We start from the raw sequence: 12935 nt of genomic DNA, 5'->3' as shown, positions 1-12935 counted from the left end.
GAAAAATCTTGAAAATTAATAAAAGCACTTTTATAATAATCAATTGATGAGATGAAGAAAAAAAGAAAAAGAAGAGATAGTCCAAAAGAATAACGGCCAGAGAGTGGAACCTTTCACTTGGGTGAGAGTTTAGAGAGAGAGAGTAGAGAGAGAGTGTGTGTATGTGTGTGGGGCCCAATTTTTTAATAGCAAGACAAAGGAAGGAATAGTTAAGGAGGAGAGGGAGTTAGTTTAAGTAGGTTCCTGAGGCATAGGGATGCTCAGCTGGACAAATCTTGGCCGTTGGATTGGGGTTGGCGTAGGATCCTCAGTTGAGTACACGTGCTGCTATCTTTCCTCTCCTTTACCTCTCTCTCACTTTTTTATCTTTGCTTCCATGCATGGATTTCTCCTCCAAATATAGTCAAGTTCACAGGGAGAGAAAATAGTGTGTGAGAGAGAGAGAGAAACAAACGCTCGCTCACTCACTCTCGCTTTTAATTTCTTCTTTGGCCTGTTCATCGCCATCATTACCAACAAAGCCAAGCCAACACCACCTCACACCTCACCCTCTTCAAATTCTGTATCTTTTTCTCTATTTTCAACTACCCAAGAACAGAACAGAAGAGAACAGAAACAGAGGAGCAGAGCAGAGCTACTAATTCTCTGGAAGAGTAAAAGCTACTACATATTTCACTGTCAGATCTTTTTTCATGCTAACATAACTCTGAAATCTGGGATTTCTTCTTCTTTGTTGGTTAGCTTAAAGAGCAACAGCATCGACCTTGATCTGATGCAAATTTCACGCCTAGTTTGAGCTTTCACCTTGATTTTCTGATCTGGGTTCTGTCATTTCTCTTCGGAGGTATTCTGTTTCATTAGCATTTGTTCTTTTTTAGTGTAATGAGATCAAGCATCTCAGAATTTGGTAAACTTCTTTGATCAGATTTGAAGCCTCTTTAGCTTGGCCGATCTTTACTGTTTCCTTTATTGGAAGAATTTTGATCAATGGAATTGGAAGATCAACAATTCAAGCATCTATGCAAGTTCTGCAGCAAGAGCTTTCCCTGTGGTAGATCCTTGGGAGGTCACATGAGGTCTCACTTGACCAATAATTCGGCAGAAACAGATGAAAAACTCATAATCGGCAAAGTTAAACTCCCATCAGCCAACAATGTTAATTCTGATTTTGAAACCGGACCTCATCATCAGCCAGGTTATGGCCTCAGAGAGAACCCCAAGAAGACTTGGAGGCTTGCAGATTCAAGTGAGGACACTTCACTTCTCCCTGACAAGTTTTGCAGAGAATGTGGTAAAGGGTTTCAGTCTTGGAAAGCTCTGTTTGGTCATATGAAGTGCCACTCAGAGAAAGAAAGAGTTGTTAATTCCATCAATAGCTTTGATGAGGAAGAAGAAGAAGATTCTTGGACTTGTGCCAACCAGAAGCTAGTCATGGACAGCCAATCTGACAGCGAAACTACCACTCCCAACAGGAGAAGAAGATCGAGAAGAAGAAGAACAAGGTACATGGGCACAACAACCTCCTCTTCCAATTTCTCTATTGCTAATGCTGCCACTTCCTCTGTTTCTGAGATTGAGCAAGAACAAGAAGAGGTTGCTCTGTGTTTGATGATGCTTAAAAGGGATGCGGGTCACTGGGGTGGCTTGAAATTTGTAGCACATGACTCCTCTGATAACAATTCTGTGTTCTCTGAAGCTCCTTCATCAGGTCGAACAAATCGGGTTAATGCTGATATTAAGGGTAAGGTTTCTGTCTGCAGTGGTATTGAGATTTTGAAACTGAAGAAGAAACTTAATAAAAAGACATTGGAGCTTGGAAATTTGGATTCTGATTTTTCAAAACATGGGTCTAGGATGAAAAAAGAACTTCTATCTGCTGTTGGGTTTTCCAAAAATGATAAATTGGACAAGAAAATGGAGTTAGCTCAACCTCAATTGGGTTCAAACAACAAGTGCAATTCAAGCAAGAGAAAATTCCAGGAGAGTTATGATTTTGAGTCAAGGTCAGAGCAATCTCTGAAAACATTGAGCACAACTAGAGGTGATGTTTTAGATTCTGAAGCAGTCTGCAAGAGTTCACAAAAGAGAAGCAAATTTGAGTGCACTACTTGCAACAAGGTTTTTAGGTCATACCAAGCTCTAGGAGGCCATAGAGCAAGTCATAAAAAGATCAAAGGATGCTTCGCCTCAAAAGTTGAAAGCAGTGAAAACACCATTGAAACAGACCTCTCTCCTGAGCCAACATCAGACAGTAAGCTCAGCAAGTCTTGCAACAATGAAAACCCCATTGAGCATGATGTTAAAGCTGAGATTAGTACAGAGAATAAAGGTCATGCTTGTCCAATTTGTCTAAAAGTTTTCCCCTCAGGCCAAGCCTTGGGTGGTCACAAGAGATCCCATTTGATTGGTGGTTCAGCTGAGAATAAAAACAGCCAAACCATTGTAATTCAGAAACCTGCAGCACCTGAAGTCAGGGACTTTCTTGATCTCAATCTCCCTGCTCCTGTTGAAGAAGAGAGCAGTAGCAGCCATGCTGCTGCCTTTAAGCCATGGTGGGTTGGAAGCAGCCATAAGCATGAGGCCCTTGTAGGCCTCATCTCCAACTGAGTTTCCTCTTTAATTCCTGCCCATGATGGTTTCCAATCCAATAAAGATTCAAGAGTGTACAGATACATATTTCTGGACATTAATTCATTAATTCTTTGCAGATTTTAGAGTTTGCTGAGGCATTGCTGCTCATTGCCAATTTCCAACAAATTCTCAATTACCATTTCCATCTTTTGTTACAGTATACCATATAAATCTCATTTCCTTTAAAACTCATGCTCATTAATTTTGTTTCACTTTGAAACTTCAATACTGTAATTGAATTTCATATTCTCTTATAAGAATTGTACCTGTTTTTATATATAGGAAAGTAATTATTATTTTTTAATGGCATCAAAGAGAAATGAGTGAGGTGTTGAAAAATTGGGATGCTATATGAAGTCAAGAAGAGGTAAAAAAATATAAAAAAAATAAAAACTTATAATGTGCACAAAGATGGCATGTGAGCTAGCTGAAGGTGAAGGTGGTTGTTTAGTCACCTACAATTAAACATGACAACCAATCTCACTTCTTTCTCAAACTTAGTATGTTAAGTGATGCTTATATTTCTCTACTCTAACTACTATGCTCCCTAGAATATAATTCATCTTTTTTTAAATTTGGACCACTCCAACTTACAAGTGTCTATATGCAAGTATAAAGTCACTTCAGCACGCGAACTTTGCTGCTCTCAAATTAACTGCAAATAGGTTTTATTTTAGGTGGGCAAGGCTGCTAAAGCAAGGAATATTTTTTCCCCAATAATCAATTTGGTCTTTTAAACATGAATTTTTTTTTTTTCAGAGAACGTTTTTTTTAATTGAAACGGATGATAACATACTAAACACACACACTACGTACGCATGAGATTTTTTGGTTACCTCTTGATAGAGCTATACATTTATATATTTGGGCAGCTTTTGATTTACGTGCTTTTGTTTGACAAGAGCATGGAGAAGTCAGGAGTGGTTGTTTCACTTTGGCTTTCACTTGCTGTGGTAGATGGCAGTGGGTGGTGAGTGCTTGTACATAGAATAGAATGATAGAAAGCCTTGCATATTGTTTAGGCTCTTAAGTGACAAAAGGGTATTAAGCCTTATTTCATATTTGTGTTAATGAAGTTTTTAAATTGAAGTTGGAAGAATGTGTTATTGCTATCGTCTCTCCACCTGTCAACACCTCTTTGTCCCAACAGTCCTATTAGATGTAAGAAATAAGTCATCACTCATCAGATTAGTGGCCTTTCTCAGATCCAAGCAAGAAAAAAGCTTTTGTCTTGGTCAGCAATGGAATCAACTTTAATACAAAGTCAACTGGGTCTTAGGATTTTGGTTTAGATGTGGGACATGGCTGATGAGCTCATTTGATAAATTGATATGATACTCATGCCAAAGGGAAATTTTTAGAGGGATTCACTATTATACTCAATATAGGAGTCCAAATTATAAAATAAAAAAAATATATATGAAATGGACTTTAGAAACACACCCAAATCTCATTTACAACATAACAAAAAGGCTTTTAATTTCTTTTAAATTACAAAACTACCATTGATTTCTTAAAACAAACTCAACCCAAAAATCTCATAAAAAAGCTCAAAACACTCAATAGGGCATCAAAGTAATTTAATAATTAAAATTAAATTCAATAAGGCAAGTTGTCATTTTTTGGGTTTTTTTTGAGTTTGTTTATGGAAATTAAATATGTAGGATTTATTTATAGTTTTACTGCTAAGAATGGGTATATGACTAAATATCTCAAATTTTTATCTATGAAAAATGAACTGAGGAAACTTAGCAATGTTTGCAAATATGAAATTTACATCTATACAACAAAGGGCAAGACATGCCAAACAGAGACCCAAACAATATCACAATATTCATTGTTGACTTTAATATGTTGCATCACTCAAACAAAATATATAAATAAGTCAGTTGAAATAGATTCAAATCAGCCACTATTTCTCCCTAGATTTTAAAATATAAGGCTCAATTTTATCACCTGTCTTTGAAAAAAGGATCTCCATCAGCGACTATTTCTTCCCATGCTTTACTCACCTAGGCGGGTTAAATGAGCAAGAAACACTTAACGAGAACCAAACTAGAGTGCTGGGGACGAAAATTGACACTACCTAGAAAGGAGAATCTTGGTGGCTGGTGCTTTACTTTCCTTTTCCTATGCTTTAAAGAAAAAAAGAGAGCAGTTTACTCTGTGGAAGAAGGATAATTCATATTTGTAGAAATCAAAAGATAGATGAGGAAACTCATTGAAAGGCCAATGTCTTGTTAATTCGTAATTAATAATTGTTGTGTACATTTATATGATTCATTTCAGTTAATTACATTCATCTAATATGTATGTGAATTATCGCTTACTATGAATTTCCAGTGCAATAGAAGAAATAAATGCACAGAACACACATTCATCCATTTGAAGTGCATTTTTGTCCTAATTTTTCTATCACCTCTGTTATTCAATTCATATCAGATTTCCCAGTAAGCAAACAATTTAATGAATTTCTTGCTTCTTCACAACTCTGAAATGTTAAAAGTAAACACACATATCAGGAGTTAGTAAACAAGTAATGGGTATGCTAACCAATGATACACCTACAAACACAAGGACTTGGAAAGCAGCCTATCTCTACACAAGACACAAATTCTATGATCAAAAGAAAGAAACCAATTATACTGGCCTAAAAATTTGTGTAAAGCCAAGACTTAATTAGACTTTCCAATAAATTCTCGAAATAGATTTTCTTGTTCGAACTCCTTCAACTAGTAGCAAGCTCACATTTTGGCAGAAACAAATAAAGTATTTTCCCATAACAACTCTGATAGCCGCGCGGCTATACTATTTTTTACACGTGACGAAAAGGGCGCTAGGAGCCACACTAGGCGGGTGGTAAATAGGCGAAGCATAGCAAGCTCAGCAGATATAGTTTTCCCACTTCCACCGGGAGCTCCTAATAGAACATTATTGTCTGTGCGATACAGGACATGGAAAGTCTGCCCAATTCCTGAAAATAAGTATCAAGTCATTGAAATGTGATGGGTCTGCCTGAAAATAAAACACGAATAAAAGGTGTAGAACCACTGAACCAAACCTGTGTTTGTATTGGATTAAAGTGTGAAAATTTGTACAACACTTCATAAGTACTGTTGCCAAGTGAAGTCACAGGGAGAGGCTTCAAATCTAGCAGTTCTGTGCGCGAAGTACTAGCCTGAAGAAACCAATAGTTTTCAGATGAGACAAACCTTTTGGCAGGAGTACCTTGGCACTTATAATTTAAACAAATAAAAAATCCACCCCATCCTAACAAACAATAAAATATAAATACCTCTGGCAGTGCTAGATTCTGGAAAGATATGTTTTAACTGTTTTAGAATAGTCCGTTATAGTAGTATGTCTTTCTAATACTAATAAGAAAGTCTTTTCATATTACAACAAACACCACGTTGGAAATAAGATGCCTAACTGTTATTTGAAAAAGCTCAGGCAGTGTTTCGAAAACTAAAATCTAAGGTGTCCCACAACTTTCCTTAGTAAATAAGACTGTCTTTTATTTGCAGTACATTTATGTTCATCATCATTATGATATTATGAATAAATAAAAAGTAAAGTAATAAAAGAATAGTTTTCTTTCTCCAGAAGAATATCATTTGGTCATCTAAAGAATAGTGTCCACATACACATATGGAGACATGTATCTGCCAGTTGCCACTGCAGCATGAAAATAAGCAAGTTCATTTCTCTTATATGTCAAATTCTGTGATTTCTCACAACAAACTAGAACCCAATGGAGCAGAACTTTTGAAGCATCCCAACATAAATCCTTCACAAATTAAAGGAATAGCTACATTCAATCCACATTTGAGTTGAATAAATAATTTGAAATATAATAGGGGTAAGGGTAACACTTGACGCTCAAAACTCAAATTTAACTGCACAATCCATAATATCAGTAAATATGTTACACAAAGTGCGACCCAAGAAAAAAAAAATGTTACACAAAGAACTATGATTCATTTTAGCTAAGAGCACAAGAGTTTTGCATAGGTACCTCAAGGATGGGTCCCCGGTCAGCTCCCAACAAGTGAATCTCATCCAAGATCATAAGCCCAACCTACTGATAAAATACACACGAGACATAGCTTGCACAATGACTTGAGAAGATCTAGTGGAACGCATGTGCGAAAATAACAAGTAGAAATATAGTAGAAAGTAAATAAACAAATAAACTAATGCCTTCTTGAAGAAGGGAAAAAAAAAAAAAACCAATACGTAAATGAATGAACGCACCTTTTTAACATAGGCTCGACTATGCCAGGAGTAGATATTATGATATCCACTGACAAAATGGCCATCAAATGTGGAGTGTCTGATAAACAATTGAGTTATCACCAGTACCACATGTTAAGATGTTATTTATAGCTATAGAGGGAAAATTCACCATCTCTTTCCCCATCTGAGAGACAGGACGTCTTTTCCAATCATTCATTCTTTCCCGAAAAATAGCCTGTAAATGACCTACAGTCAACAATTCAGAAACAGTACACTTTAGTGTATAAAGCAGCATTCAAAACATGTAATGGAACACAAAGATCATACACCAAATGTTTCACCCGCACAATAAGGAGCCTCAAGTGCAGAATCAAAATTTTATACTTAACTACAGAGCATACTATTTGATGATAGTCAGAAACAAATCACAGCAGAGCTGTATGGTATGAAAACACACAAGTAATTCAGTCTATAAATTTGATAAAACGTGAAAGCATGATAGCTGGTGAGTAGTGACAGTGACTTCCAAGCGTTTCCCAGATCAGCACCAAGAAGTGCCATCTTTCGGAAACAAACCATACTCTTTCTCGTTTCACATCTCTCTATCTATTCTTATTCTGTAGTATACAGAAAAGTGGAGGAGATACCTTCATATCAGGCTGGCATTAAATAGGCGAAGCATAGCGAGCTCAGCAGATATAGTTTTACCACTTCCACTGGGAGCTCCTAATAGAACATTATTGTATGTGCGATACAGGACATGGAAAGTCTGCACAATTCCTGAAAATAAGTATCAAGTCATTGAAATGTGATGGGTCTGCCTGAAAATAAAACACGAATAAAAGGTGTAGAACCCCTGAACCAAACCTGTGTTTGTATTGGATTAAAGTGTGAAAATTTGTACAACACTTCATAAGTACTGTTGCCAATTGAAGTCACAGGGAGAGGCTTCAAATCTAGCAGTTCTGTGTGTGAAGTACTAGCCTGAAGAAACCAACAGTTTTCAGATGAGACAAACCTTTTGGCAGGAGTACCTTGGCATTTATGATTTAAACAAATAAAGAATCCACCCTATCCTAACAAACAATAAAATATAAATACCTCTGGCAGTGCTAGATTCTGGAAAGATATGGTGTAGAAAGCCTCTGCATGCAACCAAGAATCAGAAAAAAGCATGAATATAATACCGAGGTGGATGTGGCTCAAATATTGGCACAGTGAACAAAAGCTTCTGAAGTTCCCCTTTAGCCATCCACTTTGTTAGAGTGAAAAGCTCTGAGTGGTAGATGTGGTCATTCTCAGAATCCTATAATGCAAGATAAAATTTAAAATAACAATCAAAATTTTGTTCTTTAAACCTGCATAATATATGAAGCCATGACCCGCACAAAATTAACTACAAAGTGGTTACCACATCAGCACCTCAACTAGAATCCATCAACGATGGGCTGTGCCATGAAAACGATCTTTCCATATGAAGTCCGGTGTAATAACCAAATCATTAACAGGTCATAAAATTGGAGATTGAAATCCTAAGAAATAGGAGAAAAGGTACCTTCACGGACTGGTCACCATTGATGCCAAGTCCAACTCTTCATCAGAATCAATCACTTCTTCAAAATTGTAAAAGGCATTCGCATTTGGTCTTGGAGTAATTGCTTCGAAACTACGAAATACAGGATCATCGAAATTAGGGGGTTCCAAGATAATGTAAGCCCCTTTATTTCTGTACCTCTCCTCTGTCCCCTGAAATTGTGGGTAGTCTGGAGCACTAAATAAAGTAATGAGCTTCCCTGACTCCACAATATGATCGATGGTGTACCCTTCATCCATTCCACCAAGACCTGGCCTCTTCTCCCGTGCATCAGGGCCTTCATGTGATCTGATAATCAACTTGAGTTGAAATGTTTTCAGAAAACTCTCAGTGCAGTCAGGACCCCAAAGCAGGCCAATGCCTCTCTCTGTATTTGGAGAAAGACCAGGACTCATTGAAGGATCCGACCACATCACATCACCAGGAATCAAGTTAGAACCTTCATATGGAGGATCAAGAACCGATCTGCGAGCCTTATTTAAGTCTTCCATAGAGCCCAGAGATAATAAATTGGGTTCAGGATTGAAAGCTATCCTACGATTCTTCTTTCTCTTTGATTTCTTGGGGATCGCAGGCATGTGACGAAATAAACCTCCGTGTGCAGTGTACACATGTTTACCAATGATGGAAGCCAAAGGAAGATCTTCAAAACACCCAAGACATTTCCGATACACATGCTTGCCTCCATCACTATACTTCGTCAGCACTTCATTCTCAAAACCATAAACAGAAGTGCAATACTTTGATTCGTGATTTCCTCGCAAAAGATACACGCTTTTTGGCATGAACGCTTTCCAAGCTAATAAAATTAAGAAACTTTCAAAACCCCAAGCACCTCTGTCAACATAATCGCCATTGAAGACAAAGAATTGATTTTCTGAGGGAAAGCCAGCATCATGGAGAAGGAAAAGAAGGTCGTGCAACTGCCCATGAAGGTCTCCAACAATGATGACTCTGGATTCAAGGCCCAAGTCATCAACAGTGACGCAATTGGCCTCTTTGTGGAGGATCTTAGAGGCACAGAGGACCAAGCTATCAAATACCTCGACAGGAAACACGTCTGGCAATTGGATTGGCTCAAGATTTCTAGAAGCCCAGTCAAAGACAGACATAAGGTTTCGGACCCAGTTGAGGGTGAGCTTGCCATCGCGAGGCCAACCAATTGGGATTTCAAGTTGAGGCGACTGTGATGATGTGTTGTCTTCATATTTTGAGTTGGTAGTGATGGGAGATGAATTGAAGACATGTGGTATTGTCGCTTCTGCAACTTCTATTGGTGTTGCAGCAGATTGTTGCTCTTGAGATGCGGGAAGTGGAGGATTGCACGATGGAGATGCGGATGATGATTGTGATGCAAAAGTAGATTGAGCAGCAACTGATGCCCTCTCTGTATCAGAATTGCATGAAAAAAGAAAAAACATTTGATCACAATAGATTTTAAATGGAAATAAGTCATATATATAATTAGTATATCATAAATGTACATACAAGATCCCAAATTAGCTCCACACACACAATATTAGCTCCAACAGGTTGATAATTAGTATATCAGAAATGTACATACAAGCCCTTGCTGCCTACAAAATCCAACACAACACACACAATATTACTATCCTAATGAAGTATGGTTAGTATCCTCACCAACACGTGCGTCAGCTGGCGGTACTAGATGCTCTATCTTCTTTTTAGCCTGGTTCACTTCATTGGCCCTTGATGCTTTCTGCATAGTTACAAAACAATGAGAAATTCATATGAAGAGCAAATAAACATTAGTTTAATAACTAGTATAGTGATATCAATACCAAAAAATTTGGTGACTGAAAATGGGTACACAAAACCAGCCATTCATGTGTGGCATCTCTCTCGACTATCTCCAATGGTGGGTTGGCTAAAGCCTCCTCAGCTGATGGGAAAAACTTGAAGTGCTTATGCAACTCATGCTTGAAGTCTCTAAACCGTCTAGCCATGATTTTGTTGACATAATTACCACAATCGACATTCTTCAAGTCTATGTCATAGTTGAGCTGCAATTAATAACAACAAAATTAATAATAATGAAATATTGGATATTTAACATAAAACTTGACACACTTACAGTGATCTCATCCATAAGCTCATTTCTCTTGTCTTTAGGAATGTCACCCCAATAAGCATAATTCATCGGGCATTTTTTCCGAATAATCGCCCCAAGATCATGAGATAATAAGCTAGATGTCTCCTTATTCGTAGGTTTGCAACTCACCGGATGAAAAACAATCGTAATCTTCTCTTGAATGGTCTGCACGATATTGGAGGTCGTTATGCCTCTACAAGCCCCTCTAACCCCTTGTCCAGGGAGAGGCTGCTCTCTACTGTCCCTATGACGACAACTCGCTCTCATTGGAGGCGGGGGTGGTGGAGGAACAGTCCCACTGGAGGACGGAGTTTGAGTGGGGGGAAGATGACCCCTAGAGGTAGTCTGAGCACCACTGGTAGGCTGAGACTGAGTGGGTGCAGGATGAGCCCCACCAGTAGGCTGAGTGGGTGCAAAACGAGCCCCACTAGTAGGCTGAGGCTGAGTTGTGGGAGATTGAGTGCCAGCCAAATTAGTCGACTGAGCCTGGTGCAGCCTTCGTTTCTCCGACACTGAAGCCATCTGTACAAAAAGAACAAACAAATAATAATTAATATAGATGAGAACTGAAAACATCATATATGAGTCAAGAAATCTATAGAGAATGCATTCATCTATGGGTCAAGACATCTACATATATACATATATTCGAAACAGGCAATTAAATAAATATCATTTTAATATAATCAGAAAAACAATAACTTACTATTAATTGAGAAAACAATAACTTACTATTCTAAATCAGTGTCACTATCACTAGGAACACTATGATCTTCATAAATACATGCATTAATGAATTATATTCTGCTCATATTTGGCCATACAACTCTTATAAGTCCACTCCTATGTTCACAAACACAATTGAATGGCAATGTCGAGTTAAAACCTAACATAAGTCATGATCTAAATTATAAATAAGAATTTATAAAACATAACCTTATATACTAACCTTCTAATTCTCCAATTGCTTTCGATTAAATTTGTTGTTGTGTGATATCACTTTGTAAGTCTTTTTCCTCACTGCACTCGCCTTACTCAAAATATCACACGGTACCTGCTGCGAATAATACGCATTCCGTTAAATATGACACAGAACATGCTACATCTAAGACTCAAAGAAATATGACATACAGAGCGATCCCTCTAAGCTTTATTGGATTGAGAACTATTTAGCTTTATCCATCTATTAAGCTTTAAAAGTTGCTTTGGTTAGGCTCTGGTCATGAACAATCTTTAGTTTATTACAAATACAAGCAATTTTATTATATATAGTTAATTAAATAATGTATTCACATACAAGCAGTTAATTAAATTATTATTTTTTTTGTATATGAAATGTGATCTCTACCTCACTGGGTTAGAGAATTGGAATTCTAAAACAACTTATCCGTCTAAAAATAGTAAAACACACATGTTAAGCCTATTGCAATAAAACTGCAGATAACCAAAATAGAAGATATTTTATTCTTTTTGTGTAATAAAACAGAATGTTGAGCACGGAGGAACTAAACAAGCATCAAATTAAACAAAAAAAACTAGCATATCTTAAAAATTGGGAACCAATTTTCATTTCTTCCTAACATATCTCAACAAGTTTCAGCACTAATTTTGGAAAAAGAAAACTTGTAACAGCTGATCAATACAAACAGAAACCATAATCATGTAGAAAAATTGGAGAAGAGGAAGGTTACAATTTGATCGTACCTGTCAGAGGGAGGATATATGAGAAGTGATGGAGTTGAAGGAGGAGGCAGCAGTTTCTTGATTATCGAATTTGCGCTGGGAGAGAGCTGGGCTTGAGTTCGACGAAATGAGAAAAAGACGACTGGATAATATTTTGGGGTTCTTTTTGGGGGATGAACTCAAAGTAGCCGTAAAACCAACATTCATCGCCCTGTTTTAAAACGGTGTCGTCCAGCAGCCTCCAGTTTAAAAAGAAAAATTTTGGGGTTCTTTTTCTAGGATTTTTTTTAAGTAATCGAAACTATTTTTAAAAAGAAAAATTATGTATTTGAGACATTAGGTATTTTAGTTTGGGTTAATACTTAGGAAAGAATTGTTATTTTGGATTAGGCCAAAGAGGAGGCCCAGATTCATTGGGCCAGCTTAAAAATAAAAACTGAAAATGACACTTTTACCCCTGACTGTTTAAACTATGCGCTATTTGGTCTTTCTCTTTCGTTTTCGTTCGGCTTTGAGGTTTTGGTGCTCTGGTTCTCTTTCTGCAATTGGAGCTTCAATTTTCTGGTAGGTTTTCGTTATATTTTCTTCAGCTTCAATTTTCTGTCATTAACATGACTATGGGAGGCTTGTCGAACAGGGTGCGCACATATGCCATAACAGCAGCATCAAAGTAAA

At 37.3% G+C, this 12935-nt stretch overlaps 2 protein-coding genes across 9 annotated transcripts; one reads left to right on the top strand and one right to left on the bottom strand.

Annotated features, from left to right (window-relative positions):
- On the top strand, positions 364 to 2935 carry LOC18777647 (zinc finger protein ZAT4). Its single transcript, XM_007210715.2, has 2 exons — positions 364 to 844; positions 926 to 2935. Exon 2 carries the CDS (start codon positions 988 to 990, stop codon positions 2605 to 2607), a length of 1620 nt encoding a protein of 539 aa, XP_007210777.1. The 5' UTR covers positions 364 to 844; positions 926 to 987; the 3' UTR covers positions 2608 to 2935.
- LOC18776014 (serine/threonine-protein phosphatase 7) lies at positions 5103 to 12453 on the bottom strand. Of its 8 annotated transcripts, none has more exons than XM_020564676.1 (14): positions 12282 to 12452; positions 11527 to 11631; positions 10560 to 11099; positions 10267 to 10488; positions 10106 to 10184; positions 8426 to 9851; positions 7972 to 8176; positions 7738 to 7854; positions 7518 to 7650; positions 7040 to 7116; positions 6889 to 6967; positions 6650 to 6715; positions 5693 to 5809; positions 5103 to 5605 (listed from the first exon to the last, which is right to left on the bottom strand). In XM_020564676.1, exons 3-6 carry the CDS (start codon positions 11097 to 11099, stop codon positions 8428 to 8430), a joined length of 2265 nt encoding a protein of 754 aa, XP_020420265.1. In that variant the 5' UTR covers positions 11527 to 11631; positions 12282 to 12452; the 3' UTR covers positions 5103 to 5605; positions 5693 to 5809; positions 6650 to 6715; positions 6889 to 6967; positions 7040 to 7116; positions 7518 to 7650; positions 7738 to 7854; positions 7972 to 8176; positions 8426 to 8427. The 8 variants fall into 8 exon arrangements, with proteins under 8 accessions (XP_020420265.1, XP_020420267.1, XP_020420262.1 ...); XM_020564678.1 differs by having other exon boundaries at positions 6650 to 6712; XM_020564673.1 differs by having other exon boundaries at positions 6889 to 7116; positions 11527 to 11634.

This window comes from Prunus persica, chromosome G5 (assembly GCF_000346465.2).
Source record: "Prunus persica cultivar Lovell chromosome G5, Prunus_persica_NCBIv2, whole genome shotgun sequence".
In the NCBI taxonomy this organism is placed as follows: Eukaryota; Viridiplantae; Streptophyta; class Magnoliopsida; order Rosales; family Rosaceae; genus Prunus; species Prunus persica.
This window is presented reverse-complemented; position numbering and strand designations above follow the sequence as displayed.

Bases quoted from the DNA above. Each gene is read 5' to 3' on its own strand.
- LOC18777647 (XM_007210715.2), top strand. From the start codon at position 988: ATGGAATTGGAAGATCAACAATTCAAGCATCTATGCAAGTTCTGCAGC.
- LOC18776014 (XM_020564674.1), bottom strand. From the start codon at position 11,099: ATGGCTTCAGTGTCGGAGAAACGAAGGCTGCACCAGGCTCAGTCGACT. The intron at 10,489-10,559 runs GTAAGTGTGTCA...TATTAATTGCAG, and splicing joins AGCTTATGGATGAGATCACT to CTCAACTATGACATAGACTT. The intron at 10,185-10,266 runs GTATTGATATCA...GTAACTATGCAG, and splicing joins TTCAGTCACCAAATTTTTTG to AAAGCATCAAGGGCCAATGA.